Source organism: Acartia tonsa, chromosome 1 (assembly GCF_053477335.1).
Source record: "Acartia tonsa isolate MP-2025a chromosome 1, ASM5347733v1, whole genome shotgun sequence".
Taxonomy (NCBI): domain Eukaryota; kingdom Metazoa; phylum Arthropoda; class Copepoda; order Calanoida; family Acartiidae; genus Acartia; species Acartia tonsa.
The window spans coordinates 36,253,914-36,270,222 of record NC_137260.1 but is presented as its reverse complement, the minus strand read 5'-3'; the positions used below and the strand labels follow the sequence as shown (position 1 = coordinate 36,270,222).

The 16,309-nt window shown below is 32.7% G+C and overlaps 1 protein-coding gene and 1 long non-coding RNA gene across 2 annotated transcripts in view; one reads left to right on the top strand and one right to left on the bottom strand.

The window, feature by feature from the left end:
• LOC145327272 (dynein axonemal heavy chain 2-like) overlaps positions 1-9,448 on the top strand; it is a 34,892-nt gene extending 25,444 nt beyond the window's left edge. Inside the window, exons 18-23 of the mRNA XM_080170876.1 lie at positions 1,451-1,521; positions 2,717-2,778; positions 3,422-3,517; positions 4,186-4,325; positions 8,992-9,078; positions 9,309-9,448. Of these exons, the coding sequence (XP_080027002.1) occupies positions 1,451-1,521; positions 2,717-2,778; positions 3,422-3,517; positions 4,186-4,325; positions 8,992-9,078; positions 9,309-9,372 (520 nt within the window). The 3' untranslated portion in view covers positions 9,373-9,448. The remainder of the gene's footprint in view (positions 1-1,450; positions 1,522-2,716; positions 2,779-3,421; positions 3,518-4,185; positions 4,326-8,991; positions 9,079-9,308) is intronic.
• Positions 9,449-9,974: 526 nt separating this feature from the next.
• Positions 9,975-14,917, bottom strand: LOC145318058 (uncharacterized). The gene is made up of 3 exons (XR_013879197.1): positions 14,766-14,917; positions 14,167-14,275; positions 9,975-10,266 (listed from the first exon to the last, which is right to left on the bottom strand). It is a non-coding gene; the product is annotated as an uncharacterized LOC145318058 (long non-coding RNA).
• Positions 14,918-16,309: the final 1,392 nt, after the last annotated feature.

Below are 16,309 nucleotides of genomic sequence, written 5' to 3'. Positions count from 1 at the left end.
TTACTCTATAATTCACATGGTCCATTAGTCTCTTGGATCGAGACATAATATTTTAATAGCTAAAATATTTGTTTTTTCATAAGCTATCAAAATTAGATGGCTTAAATTTTTAATTAAGATTATAATGACACATTTGCAAAATTCATTTTCATTTAGTAGCGAAGATTATCTATAATTCAAAATGTCCTTCCGTTCGTCTGTTGGCTATGATTAGAGGAAAATGTGATTTTCTCATTTGCTATTCAATGGCTGAAAAGTTGTGTAAATATTCCCTACATAGCTTGCCAGTATGGGCCTCAACTATTGTTCAGTTCATTCATCCAGTAAGAGGGAAGGAAATTGGGTAAAAGGGTTGTATAATGTTGTTAATGATCTATTTCTTGTTAAGAGCAAAAATTTTTTACAGTGGGGGTTTGTCTGTCCATCCCTACGTCTCTAACAGATAGTTCTGATTGTTAATTTAGGCATATTAGATTTGTCCTATTGAATTCAAATTCTACAATAAAATTCTTGAAATTGTTATGTCCTGCAATAAAGTCAAAGTAAAAATCTTAATTTTTTACCATTGCTTTACATAGTTGCCCTATCACCATGACGTTAGTATGTAAAATAAAATATCTTGTCTTTTTGGTAAAATCTAAATATTTTCTCTCCCTCTCCCCGTTCTCTCTCATTCTATCTCTCTGTGTCTCTCTCTCCCCCCGTTCTCTTTCTCTCCCCCCTCTCTATCTCCTTCTTTCTCTCTCTCCCTCTCCCCGTTCTCTCTCTCTGTTACACGTAAAGATTTCTACAACTTTAACGTATTAGAATATCTGTGAGTGTGAACTGATTAATTCAGTAATATGTTTTTTATAACAATGTAACAATACACGATTTAACGTTTTGCTTCATTTTTATATAATTTTTTAAAGATTAAAATCCTAATATTTTTCATTTCAAATTTTCGTCCTGAAAGGGTTAAAATGATTAGTTTAATATCTGACCGCATTACGGGGAGTGTCGCACGCATCAATTTATTATAAAACTATGTTTTCTTACGTTTTCTATATTATAAACTTGAGTTTTTCTGTTTTATGAATACAAATCAAATACATCAATGTTATTTAAATAGCAACATGAATATAAAAAATACATTTATGATGCAAAAAGTAGAATAATGGGTATTATCGTTCTGGTCAATGAGAATTTAATAGTGATAATTGAAGCACTATGAGTTTTGAGCGATAAATGTCTGGGAGATTCGAGCTCATTTATAGACGTTTACTTCCTATATAGATCTGTCATGGATCTTGATGCAATACATCAGCCCGTTTTGTACATGTTAAAAATTGGAAGATTTCATTAAATAAAAGTTGTCGCAAATATAGGTATTAAATAAACTGAATATGCGCATCAATTAAAAAAGCACCGTCCGTTTGTTTTGCTTCTTCTAATTTTTCTTTTTTTTTAGGTTGTTGAATCCAAGCAGATTGTTGATATCCTTTGTGCTTGACTTTAACCCACCTTATAAACTTCCCTTGGGTAAGTATTTATTGTTTCAATTGGTAAACAATAACATAAAGAGAGAATTAATGCTTTTTTGTACAAAGTATACTTTTTCTTCACATTTCCAATAGTTGTCTTGAAGCGAAGCACAAAAAAATGTTTAATCTAATAAGAGAATGTAGAGTTACATTATTGTACTGTAGCTTTCATTGTATTTCTAACATATATTCAAATTGTATACATAATTCATAAAGAGATTGTTAAAGAGGTTAAAACAAGGATGACAATATCATAAATAATTTATATATATATATAATTGCTTCGCCCATAGCATCTAGGGGAGATCGGGAAAGGTCATGAAAATAGCTTAAAATCACTGCAAAATATTTATCAATCTTACATGAAAAGTATAACAAATTTCAGAAATTTTCGATATCTTGGCTGGATACAAGAAAGTTTATATAGGTTTTAAACAAATTTAATTTTGAGATTTAAACTGTCCATTTATTCCTGAATTTTCACATAGCATACTTGCTACAAACTATTGATCAAGCTATTTCAATTCTGTTTGATTGGAATCAGGGATACAGGTACAGTTCAATGGACAGTATATTTTTTCCTACCAAAATTCTGAAATGCAAACATATGCTTAAAAATGCTTGGACGATTATGGTGTTATTAATTAATCTTTAATTTACCTATCCCTTAGCCCCTGACTGGAATGGTTTGAAACAATGGTGCTTTCAATTGAAACATTCATACACTTCAAGATACAATAATACAAAGTATTACAGTTCAGAATGGAGTCTGTTTTACCTCTTTTTGTAAATACTTGCAGCTAGGCCCCTAGAAGCCTCTAGGGGTATATGAGGGAGTTTGAGGGGGGGGGGGAGGGCGGTGAAAATACCAACTATCTTAATTTTGTTTGAAAAAGAACACACACGGTCCAACAAAACTTGAAATAATCTTACACTTTGTCATTTTACTATCAGCGGAAAACTATCTCTAATACGATGCACGTTATACCACAAAAACATGAAAATCAGCATTTATACTGCAGCTTTGCAAGGCTCTAGATTGTGATATCTGGTGCTTCTGATAAATATGCAATGCACATATAATTACTTTTAGATATAATTTTATGTCAAAGATCTTATATAGGGGTTGGGTTTTCTGTTAAGTTCTTTTTCATAATACTGTTACTCTATGAATAATGAAATATATATTTGAGGTGCATGTGATCTTTACTTTTGGCTGGATTCTGATCATATTGAGAATACTTTTGGATATAAGGTAACAAGCATTTGACACAGAATAACGTTAACTTTAAAATATCAATTCACCTATGACTCATTCATATGGTATTTATATCGGCATAATATATATAGATTTCTACATTTATACTATCATGGAAGCTTGAGCAAATGATATACAAGTAAAATCACATAGGGCAGAATAGGGATTCGTAAGTCTAACATATTCCTTTATATTGTGTGATGCTAAGGCATTTCCAACCCTATAGGAAGACCTAGGATTTTTATATCATTAGGTGCAAAGAAAGTATGCTTATATTGTTTTAAACAATTTTCTTAAATACTGAAGATTACTATTTTATTTTTAGCATTTAATTGATAAGTTGTTTAGATATATTTTTCAAGTATCAGAGAAAGAATGATAAACAAAAAACTGGCGTTTTTACGCAAAGTGCCTGTTAATCACTTTTAACCCCTTTCCCCCATATTTTTGAAATTAATTAGAATAAGGGGTATGTAGTTTTTTTCCTATGTCTACATAATACGGGGCTAACCAGTAACAAATTTAACCTGACCTAAAGTAATAATAAACAAATAAACGAATTATTTCAATTATTTAAGATAATAAAGGTGTGGGGCATATCAGTGTTTAACAAGGTGTTAAATTGCTAATTATTTTGTAGATGGTTAAGCTGCCAAGTGAAAGGCTTCCCGGCCAAGGGTTAGACGCAGAAGCTGATCCCAGATATTTACAACAATTTTTAGCAGACGAACAAACGGTAAGTCCATTTACAACTGAAAAGTATTTTCTCGTACTTATTCGAATCCGGTGGACAGGAACCGGTTCTCATCAATACGAAAAAACTATGTCTAGCATCGTATTATATCCAGCTTTCTACGAAAATAAAAATGTACAATCATAACATTAAAACCAGTTTTTTAGCCCGTGCCTTCGGCACCTCGGGTCTAACAAAACTGGTTTTAATCTTATAATTGTACATTCTATATCCGTGGAAAGTTGTTTATAATACGATGCGAGAAATAACTATTCCTAGCCTTCATTATTTATGGTAACGTAGCAGCGTTAGGTTTGCTTTTTAACGTCTCTAGTATGCTGGAGTCAACTCACCGACGCCCAGACGCACGGATAGTTTAAATATTAATTTTCTAAAAACATATATTTATGTGTTTTGGTAACTATAACCCTAATTATACTTTCCCTTAAAGTACCTAGTGAGCAACGAAACCCTTTCTCCTTATCCTTTCAACAGATAAATATTAATGTGATGCTCTAACCCAGGGGGACTTAACCCATCCCTATTTCTTTTTTCAATTTTTTTTTCAAATTGGGTGGGAGGGGTCATCTGTGATTAACTAGACGCTTTAAGAAAACTACAACTAACGTTTTTTTATGTAATTTTTTACACTAGCTGATATGATATTTCAGCCTGACGACTTCATATTGCTTGGTGCCCGCCTGTATGGAGCAGAATGGGATACTCAGAAGAACCTGATAACCTGGAATCCAAGGCTGAAGATGATCAGTCAGGACCTTGGAGCTATCAGAGGCCGTCCTGGTGATAAACGGTAATAATTTGTTTTGTAGAAACAAAGATAAAACATTAAACTTCCCCTAAAATTTTATTAAGCAACATTCTGTCTATAGTAGCTTCTATTATTGTATATTGAGGAGGAGGGAGGGGGTAGCGACTACTATAGTTGTTCATGAGATGGATGGATAAGAAATGACTTTCAAACTTACAATTTAGTATCAGGGACGTGGTATACCACCTCAATTTAGTATCAGGGACGTGGTATACCACCTCAATTTAGTATCAGAGACGTGGTATACCACCTCAATTTAGTATCAGGGACGTGGTATAGCACCTCAATTTAGTATCAGGGACGTGGTATACCACCTCAATTTAGTATCAGGGACGTGGTATACCACCTCAATTTAGTATCAGGGACGTGGTATACCACCTCAATTTAGTATCAGGGACGTGGTATACCACCTCAATTTAGTATCAGGGACGTGGTATAGCACCTCAATTTAGTATCAGGGACGTGGTATACCACCTCAATTTAGTATCAGGGACGTGGTATAGCACCTCAATTTAGTATCAGGGACGTGGTATAGCACCTCAAGAAAAAAAAATCTCTATATCTTGATGATGCTCTAGTATGCCACAAAGAAATGTCGTCAATAATTTAATAAGTTGGAGACACAACACGGACATCTAACCACCCCATCCCTCCCAAAAAAAAACTCCCCAATAAGAAATTTGCCTATAGGTTAGAGGTGCAATAGGCATTTACAAAATAAATTTTTATGGGGAAGAGGGAAGAGGTACACCCCCCCCCCCCCACCAAGACCCAAAAATAAATATTTATAAGGATATATAATATCTATGCATGTGAGTGTGCGTCTGTGTATGTGTGTGTGTATTTGTGTATTGGGGGAGAAAATTGTAATTACCCAAACTTAAAAGTTTTGCAGTAAATTGTAACTTTGTGACATTATTATACGGAGCTAACGAGAGTTTCATTGTTCACTATTAATCAGTACAATACAGATAATAATATAGAACGCATGCTAAACCCTCCAAAAAAATGTTTGGATGTCCATTGTATTTTTTAGTCAAGTCGTTTTTTTGACTTGACAGGCAGATAAAGATCAAGCTGTACTTTTGGTTGGAATTGCACACTTTTAATCTTTTAAACAAATCCTCTAAACTCAAAGTTGTCTTAAAACGTTGTCCAAATTAAGGTTCTTCTTTATTTCGACTCCATGTGGACTATGGTACATGTGCATTCTTATTAATATTTGTTGGAATTTCAATTTTTACTTCATTTAATTTTTAAAAGCGCAGCTTTTCTATAATTAGTGTCCGTCAGTCCGTAACGGACAGCCTTTTTCGTTAATTTAGGCATGTTAGAATTGTCCTATGGATTTCAAACTGTGCATTATGATTCCTGTAGTAGTTATGTACGATTTGGAAAGCGTAGCAACTCTATAATTGTTACCAGAATTTCCGTACGTCCATTTTTTATGTGATAAAATCATCCGATTGATCTGACTTTTGGATTACTGATTCCCATTACAGTAAGGTACAATATTTTGAGCCAAGCATCTGTAGAATCAAGTCCTAAAAATGTCAGTATGTCCTTCAACATAATTCTGTATTTAAGAAGTTTTGCAACAAATATACATATAATTATGTCAATATGTATATTAATATTTTGTATATTCAGTTCTGACACTTTACGTTCGTCTGTAATACCGTTTCAGAGCTTCGCTTTTATGGATGTTGTCATCCTTGTTTATTCAAGCCTTCGAGTGATCTAGGTGACACAACCCAATTTTTCCCGATTTTGTATAATTTTTTGAGGAACACGACTCCAGTGACGTCATATTTTTCTTTCCGAAAAAGGGAAGGGGGGAAGAAAATCTCTTCAAAAGAGATGGGGAAAACCCCCTTTTCTCCCATCTCTTTTTTTCTCCCCCCCCCCTTCCCTTTTTCGGGAAAGAAAAATATGACGTCACTGGAGTCGTGTTCCTCAAAAAATTATACAAAATCGGGAAAGATTGGGTTGTGTCATCTAGGTTATTTGTCTTCCCCCTATAAATACAAAGCCCTTAGATGTTTTGTGCGCAGCCGCTGGTTTGGCTATAATATGATTAAATTATTAAAAACCTAAGGATAAATTAATAAAAATAAAACCTTTTTGGTGAGAGATTAGGTAAAGTTTTGATTTATATGTTGCGGTTTTTTGCGGCTGGTGCAGAAGCATACAAAATGCAAACTTTTTGGCATTCCATTAATTTTCAGTTAACTTGATTTGTCCAAAAAATACTAAGGCCTTTTAGAGTTAACCAAATAGCACATACAAGTTCCTTTTGTAAATTATAAATTAATGTAATTGACTCTCGGTTCTAAGTGATAGGTTCGAATCTCGATTAAAAAAAAACCTGTCAAATCTTACGACTTCCAGATAAAGGTTGACTGTTAAGCAATCAAAAGTTGTCTGTCTAACAACTATCTATCCCCCCCCCCTTTCCCGCCAAACCTTTCTTTCGTTCAAAACAAAATAAAATTTTGTTTAGCTTTGTCATCAATAGATAAAACATTACAGCGGAGGTCGGGTGGCTCTAAGAAGTGAAATAACTCTCTAGGATAATGCTAGTTTTTGTTAGATTTATTGCATATATACCTTGGCTTTAACCAACAATAGATAAAAGGGAAATTATTTATCAAAGCCATCCACAACACATACAGTGCAGGAGTTAGGGATCATACACAACACATACAGTGCAGGGAGTTAGGGATCATACACACACACATACAGTGCAGGGAGTTAGGGATCATACACACACATACAGTGCAGGGAGTTAGGGATCATACACACACACACATACAGTGCAGGGAGTTAGGGATCATACACACACACATACAGTGCAGGGAGTAAGAGATCATACACATACAAATACAGTGCAGAGAGTTAGGGATCATACACAACACATAAAGTGCAGGGAGTTAGGGATCATACACATACACATACAGTGCAGGGAGTTAGGGATCATACACACACACATACAGAGCAGGGAGTTAGGGATCATACACACACACATACAGTGCAGGGAGTAAGGGATCATACACATACACATACAGTGCAGAGAGTTAGGGATCATACACAACACATAAAGTGCAGGAAGTTAGGGATCATACACATACACATACAGTGCAGGGAGTTAGGGATCATACACACACACACATACAGTGCAGGGAGTTAGGGATCAAACATTACATATTTCATTTAGATTGCAATCATACACACACACATACACAGAGCAGGAAGTTAGGGATCATACATTACATATTTCATCTAGATTGCAAAATCAGTAGCTGCTCTAGTACTCCCTAACAACTTAACATTCCTCAAACAACGCTTCTTCCTTAAAAGTTTATTTTTCTTCTTCGGAAAATGCTAACAAGCCTTTTTTAACTTGTTATTTTTGTTTGCTAACCCCTCTCCCTCCTAAAGAAGATATGATGCATGCATAAAAGAAGAAAAAAAGGATAAATATAATCTTATTTGCAGCCTGTTTGTTTCATAATCGTTCTTATGTCAGCCAGGGATTCAGGAATAGTGCAATATAGAAAAATTAAAATATTTTTCCTTTTCCTTTTCTTCCATTCAAAACTGGAAATATCTTATCGCATTTAATTCCATGGTTTATTTCGTCTATCTGGCATTGTATAGTTCTAAATATACTAAATATTTAGGAGACAATATTTCCGGGAGGAATATTTAGCTGTACCTTTGTACTCTAGTTTCCATATTTACCTAACTATTTTATATTTAGGAGACAATATTTCCAGGGGGACTGTTTAGCTGTTCCTGTGTACTCTAGTTCTCATATTTACCTAACTATTATATACTTAGGAGACAAATTTTCGGGGGGGGGGGAACTTTTTAGATGTACCTGTGTACTCTAGTTCTCATATTTACCTAACTATTATATATTTAGGAGACAATATTTCCGGGAGGACTGTTTAGCTGTACCTTTGTACTCTAGTTCTCATATTCACCTAACAATTATATATTTAGGAGACACTATTTCCAGGAGGACTGTTTAGCTGTACCTGTGTACTCTAGTTCTCATATTTACCTAACTATTATATATTTAGGAGACAATATTTCCGGGAGGACTGTTTAGCTGTACCTTTGTACTCTAGTTCTCATATTCACCTAACAATTATATATTTAGGAGACACTATTTCCGGGAGGACTGTTTAGCTGTACCTGTGTACTCTAGTTCTCATATTCACCTAACAATTATATATTTAGGAGACAATATTTCCGGGAGGACTGTTTAGCTGTACCTGTGTACTCTAGTTCTCATATTCACCTAACAATTATATATTTAGGAGACAATATTTCCGGGAGGACTGTTTAGCTGTACCTGTGTACTCTAGTTCTCATATTCACCTAACAATTATATATTTAGGAGACACTATTTCCGGGAGGACTGTTTAGCTGTACCTGTGTACTCTAGTTCTCATATTCACCTAACAATTATATATTTAGGAGACAATATTTCCGGGAGGACTGTTTAGCTGTACCTGTGTACTCTAGTTCTCATATTCACCTAACAATTATATATTTAGGAGACAATATTTCCGGGAGGACTGTTTAGCTGTACCTGTGTACTCTAGTTCTCATATTCACCTAACAATTATATATTTAGGAGACAATATTTCCGGGAGGACTGTTTAGCTGTACCTGTGTACTCTAGTTCTCACCAGAATGGCCTGGTGTTCCATATTCCTTTGAGGTACCCAACATTTTTAATATTAGCGAAGATCATCTATAACTTAATTTGTATTCATGTCTGTCCGTCCTAAGCTAGATATGATCTATTGGCAGCTAATTTTCTTTTGAAAAATATCCTAAATAATATTCTCTAATTCACTTTGTATGTCTATACGTCTACTATACTAAGGAGTAAATTTTGGTTTCGCTTTTATGGATGTTTTGTTTTCATCTACAACTACTTTATTTCAGAGCTGGAAGTAAAAAGAACGTGGAGATTTTGAAACGAAAAGATATTCATATTTCAATCGCTTAAGCCATATTTTTCTTGCTTAATTTTAAATGTATTTGTCATATTTTTGTACCGCTTAATAAATATATTTAATTTAATAATCTTAAACCTGATTTGTCATTTAAAAGATAACAAGTGTCCTCTTTGCTTTTTATTTTTAACCCTTTCTTGTTAGTAATGTATTTTGCTTCTTTCACGTGAAACAATAGATAACTTTGATTTTTTAACCCGCGGCAGAGGCTTGATACGGAGCGCTTAATGTCGGGATGGCTTTGTCAAGCCAAAGACGTGGAAAGTTGGTTCTTACTGCTGCTATGTCATGTGTGCGAAATACACAGTACACAGCATTGGCACAAATCAAGCTCAACCATGCATAGTTAGGACTTCCAGACAAAAGTTATGCAAGTAAAGGGTTGGTTGTCTTAAGTATGCACATGATTATGCAAGATTTGGTCCAGAGATAAAATAAAATGAGATCTCAAGGTGTGTCTCGTCCTCTATTGGCTAACCTTAATTTGTAATAGCAGACATAAGAAATTATATAATTTTATTGCCAACACACTAGATTTAAAGAAAAACTTCGCATCTATAAATATAACAAAAACGTTAAAAAATTCAATAATTAATATGTTTTATATATAATTTTATTAATTATTTCACATATTTTTAATATCATTACATAGAGGTACATAGATTCACATTCGATTTTGATATACAACAATAGGCAAATAAAAGATAAAATACAAATCTTGTTTAGTGAGACTTTACATTTTGTGCAAAAGATTCCCTTTTATCTTTTAGTTACCTCTCCCTGTATCTATGGATTAGTTAATTTAATAGAAAGATCCTTCTCTTCTGATGACAAAGTCCTGTGTGGTCAGACATTTGAGAGCGTAGTTTGGCACGTATCCGCGATAACTGAAATAATAAAAGAAGGATGAAAAGTGAAGATCTTAACTCAAACGGAAGGACAAACAAAGATTACGTTTTTGCCTCACTTCATAATGATATCGTCTTGACTGATATGATTTTTTAAATATATCACATTTTATTTAGACCTCTCTTGATAATGATATTATCTTGGCCGATAAGATTTTTAATTACACTTTCAAGAGAGACTAAACTGTTATGGGATACAATACCAATATTAAATAAAGATATGCTCAATAGTGAAAACTTTTTAAGTCATTATTTGTAACAGATTGAGTTCTCCATTTTAGGGAAGCTTCACATAGTTCCTGTGGGAGGAGTGATGAGAAGTCTTAAGGCTAATTATCTGCCCCCTTAATCCCCTTTTTTGTTTGTCCGTTAAGATCTCTATAATATATTGAGGGGAAATATGATATTCCCCCCCTCTCCCCCAATATTTCAAATATTTTAGATGAATTTAATACACTTTTTTCTTTCCATTTAATATAAAGTTAAATCTTAGATTTCATTTTTAAATCTTCTTGTTGTTGTATTTGTGACGTCATGAACATATTTTCTATCTTACAATTTTCAGATATGTCTTTCAAATAAAAAGAAGGACGAAAACATCCTGAAGTAGCGAAGCTCATAAATAAATATAAATTGATAATGTAACAAAGACATGATGGGCCACTTTTGAAAATGTTTATAGAATGCGTTCATATTGAAACGGAGAAATTTTGTCGTCAATTTAGGTTGCCAATATAGTCCTCAGATATTGGTCAATACGATCCTCCTTGGTCACGGGAGGGGATAGGGTAGAGTTATGAGGAAAGTGGGATTGGGGGGCATCGTTATATTAGCCAGCTGTGAGAAACATTTATCAGGCTATGCGAGAGAAATACTTTTCCCTAAATATAGCTAAACTTTTCTATTGGCAACAATCAGCTTAATAAAAGCTGCATTCGTACCCTGATGATTTTGACTAAATAAATTTTTCAGGGATTTTTTTGTTTTTATACCTCTGCAGTTTTTTGTTGTTTAAAGAAAATGACAAATATTTATTACTTACTCGGGATTAAATTAAAGTGGGTTGCAGTGTTACGCAAAAAATACAATTTTTTACACACAGAAACGTATATAAATTTGTACTGTACACTCCCATTATAGTTTCTGAAGCACCTCTAAATTTTAGAAATGAAGTAACTTTAAGGGAGCATGGGTTTTTATATTATAAAGGAGAACATAAAGTAATATTTAGGAGGTTACAGAGAAGAAAATTTATGCTGCTACCCAAAGTCTCTTTCCAAATTGTCTTATTGGTTGGTTTACAAATCTTGGGTTATACACTAACGTACAATCATACAAAATGATTTATGGAGTAGCTTCGCTACTAAAAAAAAGAAGTTTAAGAATTTTACAAAAACTAAAATTCATTCACTAAAGTAATGTATCTAAGTTTATTTAATCCTCCTCTGTTGTATGTTTAGTATTTACAAATATTTTCATGTAAATATGTTCAAACTTTGTTTTGCTAAATATAACAGTTGGAAGGCTGAAAATATTTATTTTTTTACTCAAACCTGCCAAAACGGGCGTCATTTTTTCATCTATAAGTTTAAAAAATTTACCTATAATTTAATAATTCAAATCGTGTTATATGTATTAGAATTCTATTCCAACCTTGTTAAAAGTAATGGGTAGGATTTATGTCTGTCTGTCTTTGTGTAGATTGTGATCTTGCTAACCAACTGAACCGATATAGGAAGCTTCTTATTGGGCCAGTAAGGTTTTGAATCAAAAGGGAAAAATCCCATCTATTAGGAGGCCTTAAAAAAATTTAGAGGCGTAGCCGCTGGTCTTAATTAAGTACAGGGTACAATTCAATTATATAAAGTAGTAATGTTTTCTCTATCGGAGTTCTCCATTTCAGGGAAGCTTCAGTTAGACTAAGGGATGATTTGAGTCTATTTGATATCTAGATTATAATCTTTCAATATTTTTAGGCTGTTTTTAAAAAATAAAAGTAGTAAGAATTAGTAAATTAGATCACCACTTGAAGACAGGAGAAACTTTTCATTCCACAAACTTTGTTTTGTAAATGATGCTTATGTAAAAATTAGTATTGCAAAATTTTAAAATCGAAGCTTATTTATACGTCGGGCCACGTACAGCCAAGGACGTTCAGACTTTTTTGAGGGGGGGGGAGGAGTTTCAAGGGTTTGATGGGGCAGTAATCTAATGTATTTACAAAAATTTGAGGGAGGTACTTTTACCAGGGATAAGGGATGGGAAACGTAGGAAAATATTATTTTAGGCCTATTTCAAGCCTAGGCCTATTTCTAGCCTAATAAACCAGTTTTGGGATGACGCAGTGGTTCGTATAAAATGCTAATGAAAAAGCTGTGTGTGTGTGTGTGTAGATAAAGTATAGAATCAAATTCAGGTAGCTAGTTTAAAGTAAAAAACATAACTTTTTATAAACCTATATATTAATGGCCTTTGTTAAAATGAAGTTTTTTCTCTCCCAAAATTTTTTTATCATTTACTTTGGTAATTTGAACTGTCAGAAAGCTATCGTTGGGTTTCCCTCAGACAGATTTTAGTTTGTATTATTTGCATTTTTATTAATGAGTAAAAATTTTATTTGAAAATTTCATTGCTAATTAAAATTCAAAATAAATAAATTAATATGCACTTGGGTAACATTCTATCAAGTTCTTTTGATACTATATATGTAGTGATATATTTGTGCTGTGTTGTATTGTACATATATTAGGGTTAAGGTGTTGTATCAATTCCGTATTAAATTTTTAAAACTCAAAATACAACATCTAATTTATAAACTACCAAATGAAAATTCGTAGCTACCTTCTTTCCAAAAAATAATCCTGTTATTTTTGTTTTTTCTATTTTTTAATGTTTAACTCTAAGCAGATTTAATAATTAAGCTGATCTAACACCATCTATATTTATTTTTTAGTAGCAGATGAAATCATTATTTTTTCTAGAATTGTCTGCTTCTAAAATTACCGCCAATTGGTGATTGGTTGTTAAAAACAGGCCTATTCTTATTGGTTTAGAGCGATAGCTACTTGGGAGCGTCCGCCAGTTTGATAGGAATTTGTAATAGTTGCAATATCCCTTTAGAATCTAGGCCGGGACCTAATTAATGGCCAGGTTTCCTATCCCTTATCCCTGACTTTTACATGCTGAATGACTGTTATGAACGATCAGTAAAGCAAAGTAACCTGTGTTCAAAATACACATGAGGTCGGTACGTCCTTGAAAAATGATCATTTTATAGCTATCTTCATTTTTTAAATCTAAAGCATAACCTAATGGCTTATAAATAAATCTATTTTTGGTTTGGTATAATGTATATGATGATCCTTGCCGTTAAAAGTTTGTTGATCACTTTACAAAGAAAGAAAAATCTGGGTAAATACCTAAATTTAAAGATGTGTAGCATCACTACAAATATATACACTTATTACTAATTCAGTGATTTAGCTGGGATTAAATACAAAGAATTTCCCTTAATAAAATTATTTTTTGGCTTTTAAAAGAAGAAATAAGATATATAATAGCTCTTTAAAGTATAATAGCGGCTACGCCCCAAGAGGTCAATAAGGGCGCTTCAGTCGATCCAACCCTTCTTTCATTTTTTTATTTTGAAAGGATTTTTTTTAAATTTTTTGGGGAAGTTAATTTTTTCTCGGGGCTATTTTGATTTGGATAGTGTTTTTTATAAACCTTCTCAGGACTTATAAGAAGCATATCGATTCCGTGGTTAGCGAGATCATTCGGTACACACACAAGCAGAAAGACACAGATTCTGTTTATAGTGTAGTATCAACCAAGCATAATCTTCATGAAATGTTTATCTAAGAAGAGTTTAAACTATACCTTGTATCGGCTAGACAAGGCTCTCCTCTGGGACAATTCTTTTTAGAAGCTTCATATGATGTACAGGCTCGCCATTGATAATCCTCCGAGTTAGGGTTCCAGTCAAAACCTTAATTGTAGATATTCATTTTGTAATGTGGAAACTATTTCTAACTTACATAGTATTCATTCATCGCAGCGTATTATAGACAGCTTTTGTCGGATATTAAAATGAAAAATTATAATATTTAAAACAGTTTTGTTAGCCCCGAGGAGCCGAAGGCCGGAGCTAAAACTGGTTTTAATTTTATGATTTTTATTTTAATAATAGTACAAAATTGTCTGTAATACGATGCTATCAGTATGGCTAAGAACCGGTTCCAATACAGCGGATATAAATCGATTTTGAAGCAATACTGGGAATACCATTACAGATATATTTAATTTTAACCTCTTTTCATGTTTGTCTTATGAGATATGTCAACCAATTAAGCATTGATTTTTATTTATTTGTACAACATAAAAATAATTTCGTTTTTTAACTTCTTTTAAATTATAAATATTATTTTTTACTACTTACACAAATTAAAACATATAAAACATAATGATTAGTAACTTACCATAAGAAACAGTGATCAAACTAAGCAATAACGTTAATAAAATAGAAAAATTCATTTTTGTTTATTTTACTTAAAAATAATTGTAATGTTTACATTTATAAAGCTACTACGGCTTATACTGCCTTAATGTACTAAGTAAGGCAGGTAAAAACAGGTAGATAAACCATATAATAGAGGTAGTAAATAGTGTAGTGTATAGATAAATACTATAATTTAGTATTTAATATAACAATATCTGAATTAAATTTATAATTTTAAAAAGTAAAGAAGAACTTTTTATTAACCACACAAGTTGATTCTGTCCATCCATAAGCAATATTTTTTATTCATTTTATAATTTCACGCACCTAGCATAATAACATGAATCGGTTCTATTATAATTATTTACAGACGTGTTACAACTTCCGTAGACTTATAGCTGCGTTTTGGGTATTTAAATTTCAGATTTTTGTTGATAGTAATTCTCTATGTTATTTTATAGCACTGTTACAACTTTGGTTTTCATTATAACCAACTGAAACCGCTTTGAAGTTGTTAAAGAAATTTTGGTGTAAGGATTTCTGGGTTCTTGGTATTTGGGTAATCTATGATGTAATTGTCACACCTAATGCATATTAAATATATACTTTTTACTTTTGGAAATATTTAATTTATATTTGAATTACTTCCATAACTACGTCAGTACGTCAAAGTAAGTAAGTAAAAATGTATATATTTTATATTGTGCTCCTTTTCAATAATCATAACATAAAAGTAACAGAATGTCTGTCTGTGAATACATTAGGATATATAAGTTGGAAGGAATTTTAATGTTAGGTGGAGATTTGAAAACTGCATCAAATTTTAAGGATTTTTTTATAAAAATCGTTTTTGTATAATTCTTTATCTAAAAGCGGAAATACAATTTAAGTTAATTAATTTTGACATCTGTGATTGGTGGATTGAAAACTATCTGTGCTCTGGAGAAGCTTAAGTGTCGTACATCATTCACCCAATTAGAGCGCAGGTAGTTTCTAATCCACCTATCCTATTGGTCAAAATTAATTAACTTAAATTGTATTTCCGCTTTTAGATAAAGAATTACACAAACACGAATTTTATAAAGAATCCTTAAAATTTGATGCAGATTTCAAATCTCCCCCTAACATTAAAATTCCTTCCAACTTATATATCCTAGTGTGCTTATTTGTCTGACCGAAGGATCTCACTAACAGCTTAACCGATATGTTTCTAATTTCTTGTCTATTGGTATTGGGACGGTTAATACTTATTTTGGGGAAAGGTACACCACCCTCCCAAAAGAAATAAACCCCAGGAAATATGACCAATCCCCCCCAAAAAAAATTAAAACTAAAACTATATTTTATGTGCGGTGTTAAAACCCCCAACTTCACGCTTATGGTTTTAATGTGTGTGATTTATGCTATTGAAAATGCCTATTTCAAAACCCAAACGGATGTGACTCAAGCCTTAAACTACCTTTCACATAAAATTAGATAGGTTAGCTAGATAAAGATAGTCTAGTACAAAATGTTGCAAAATAT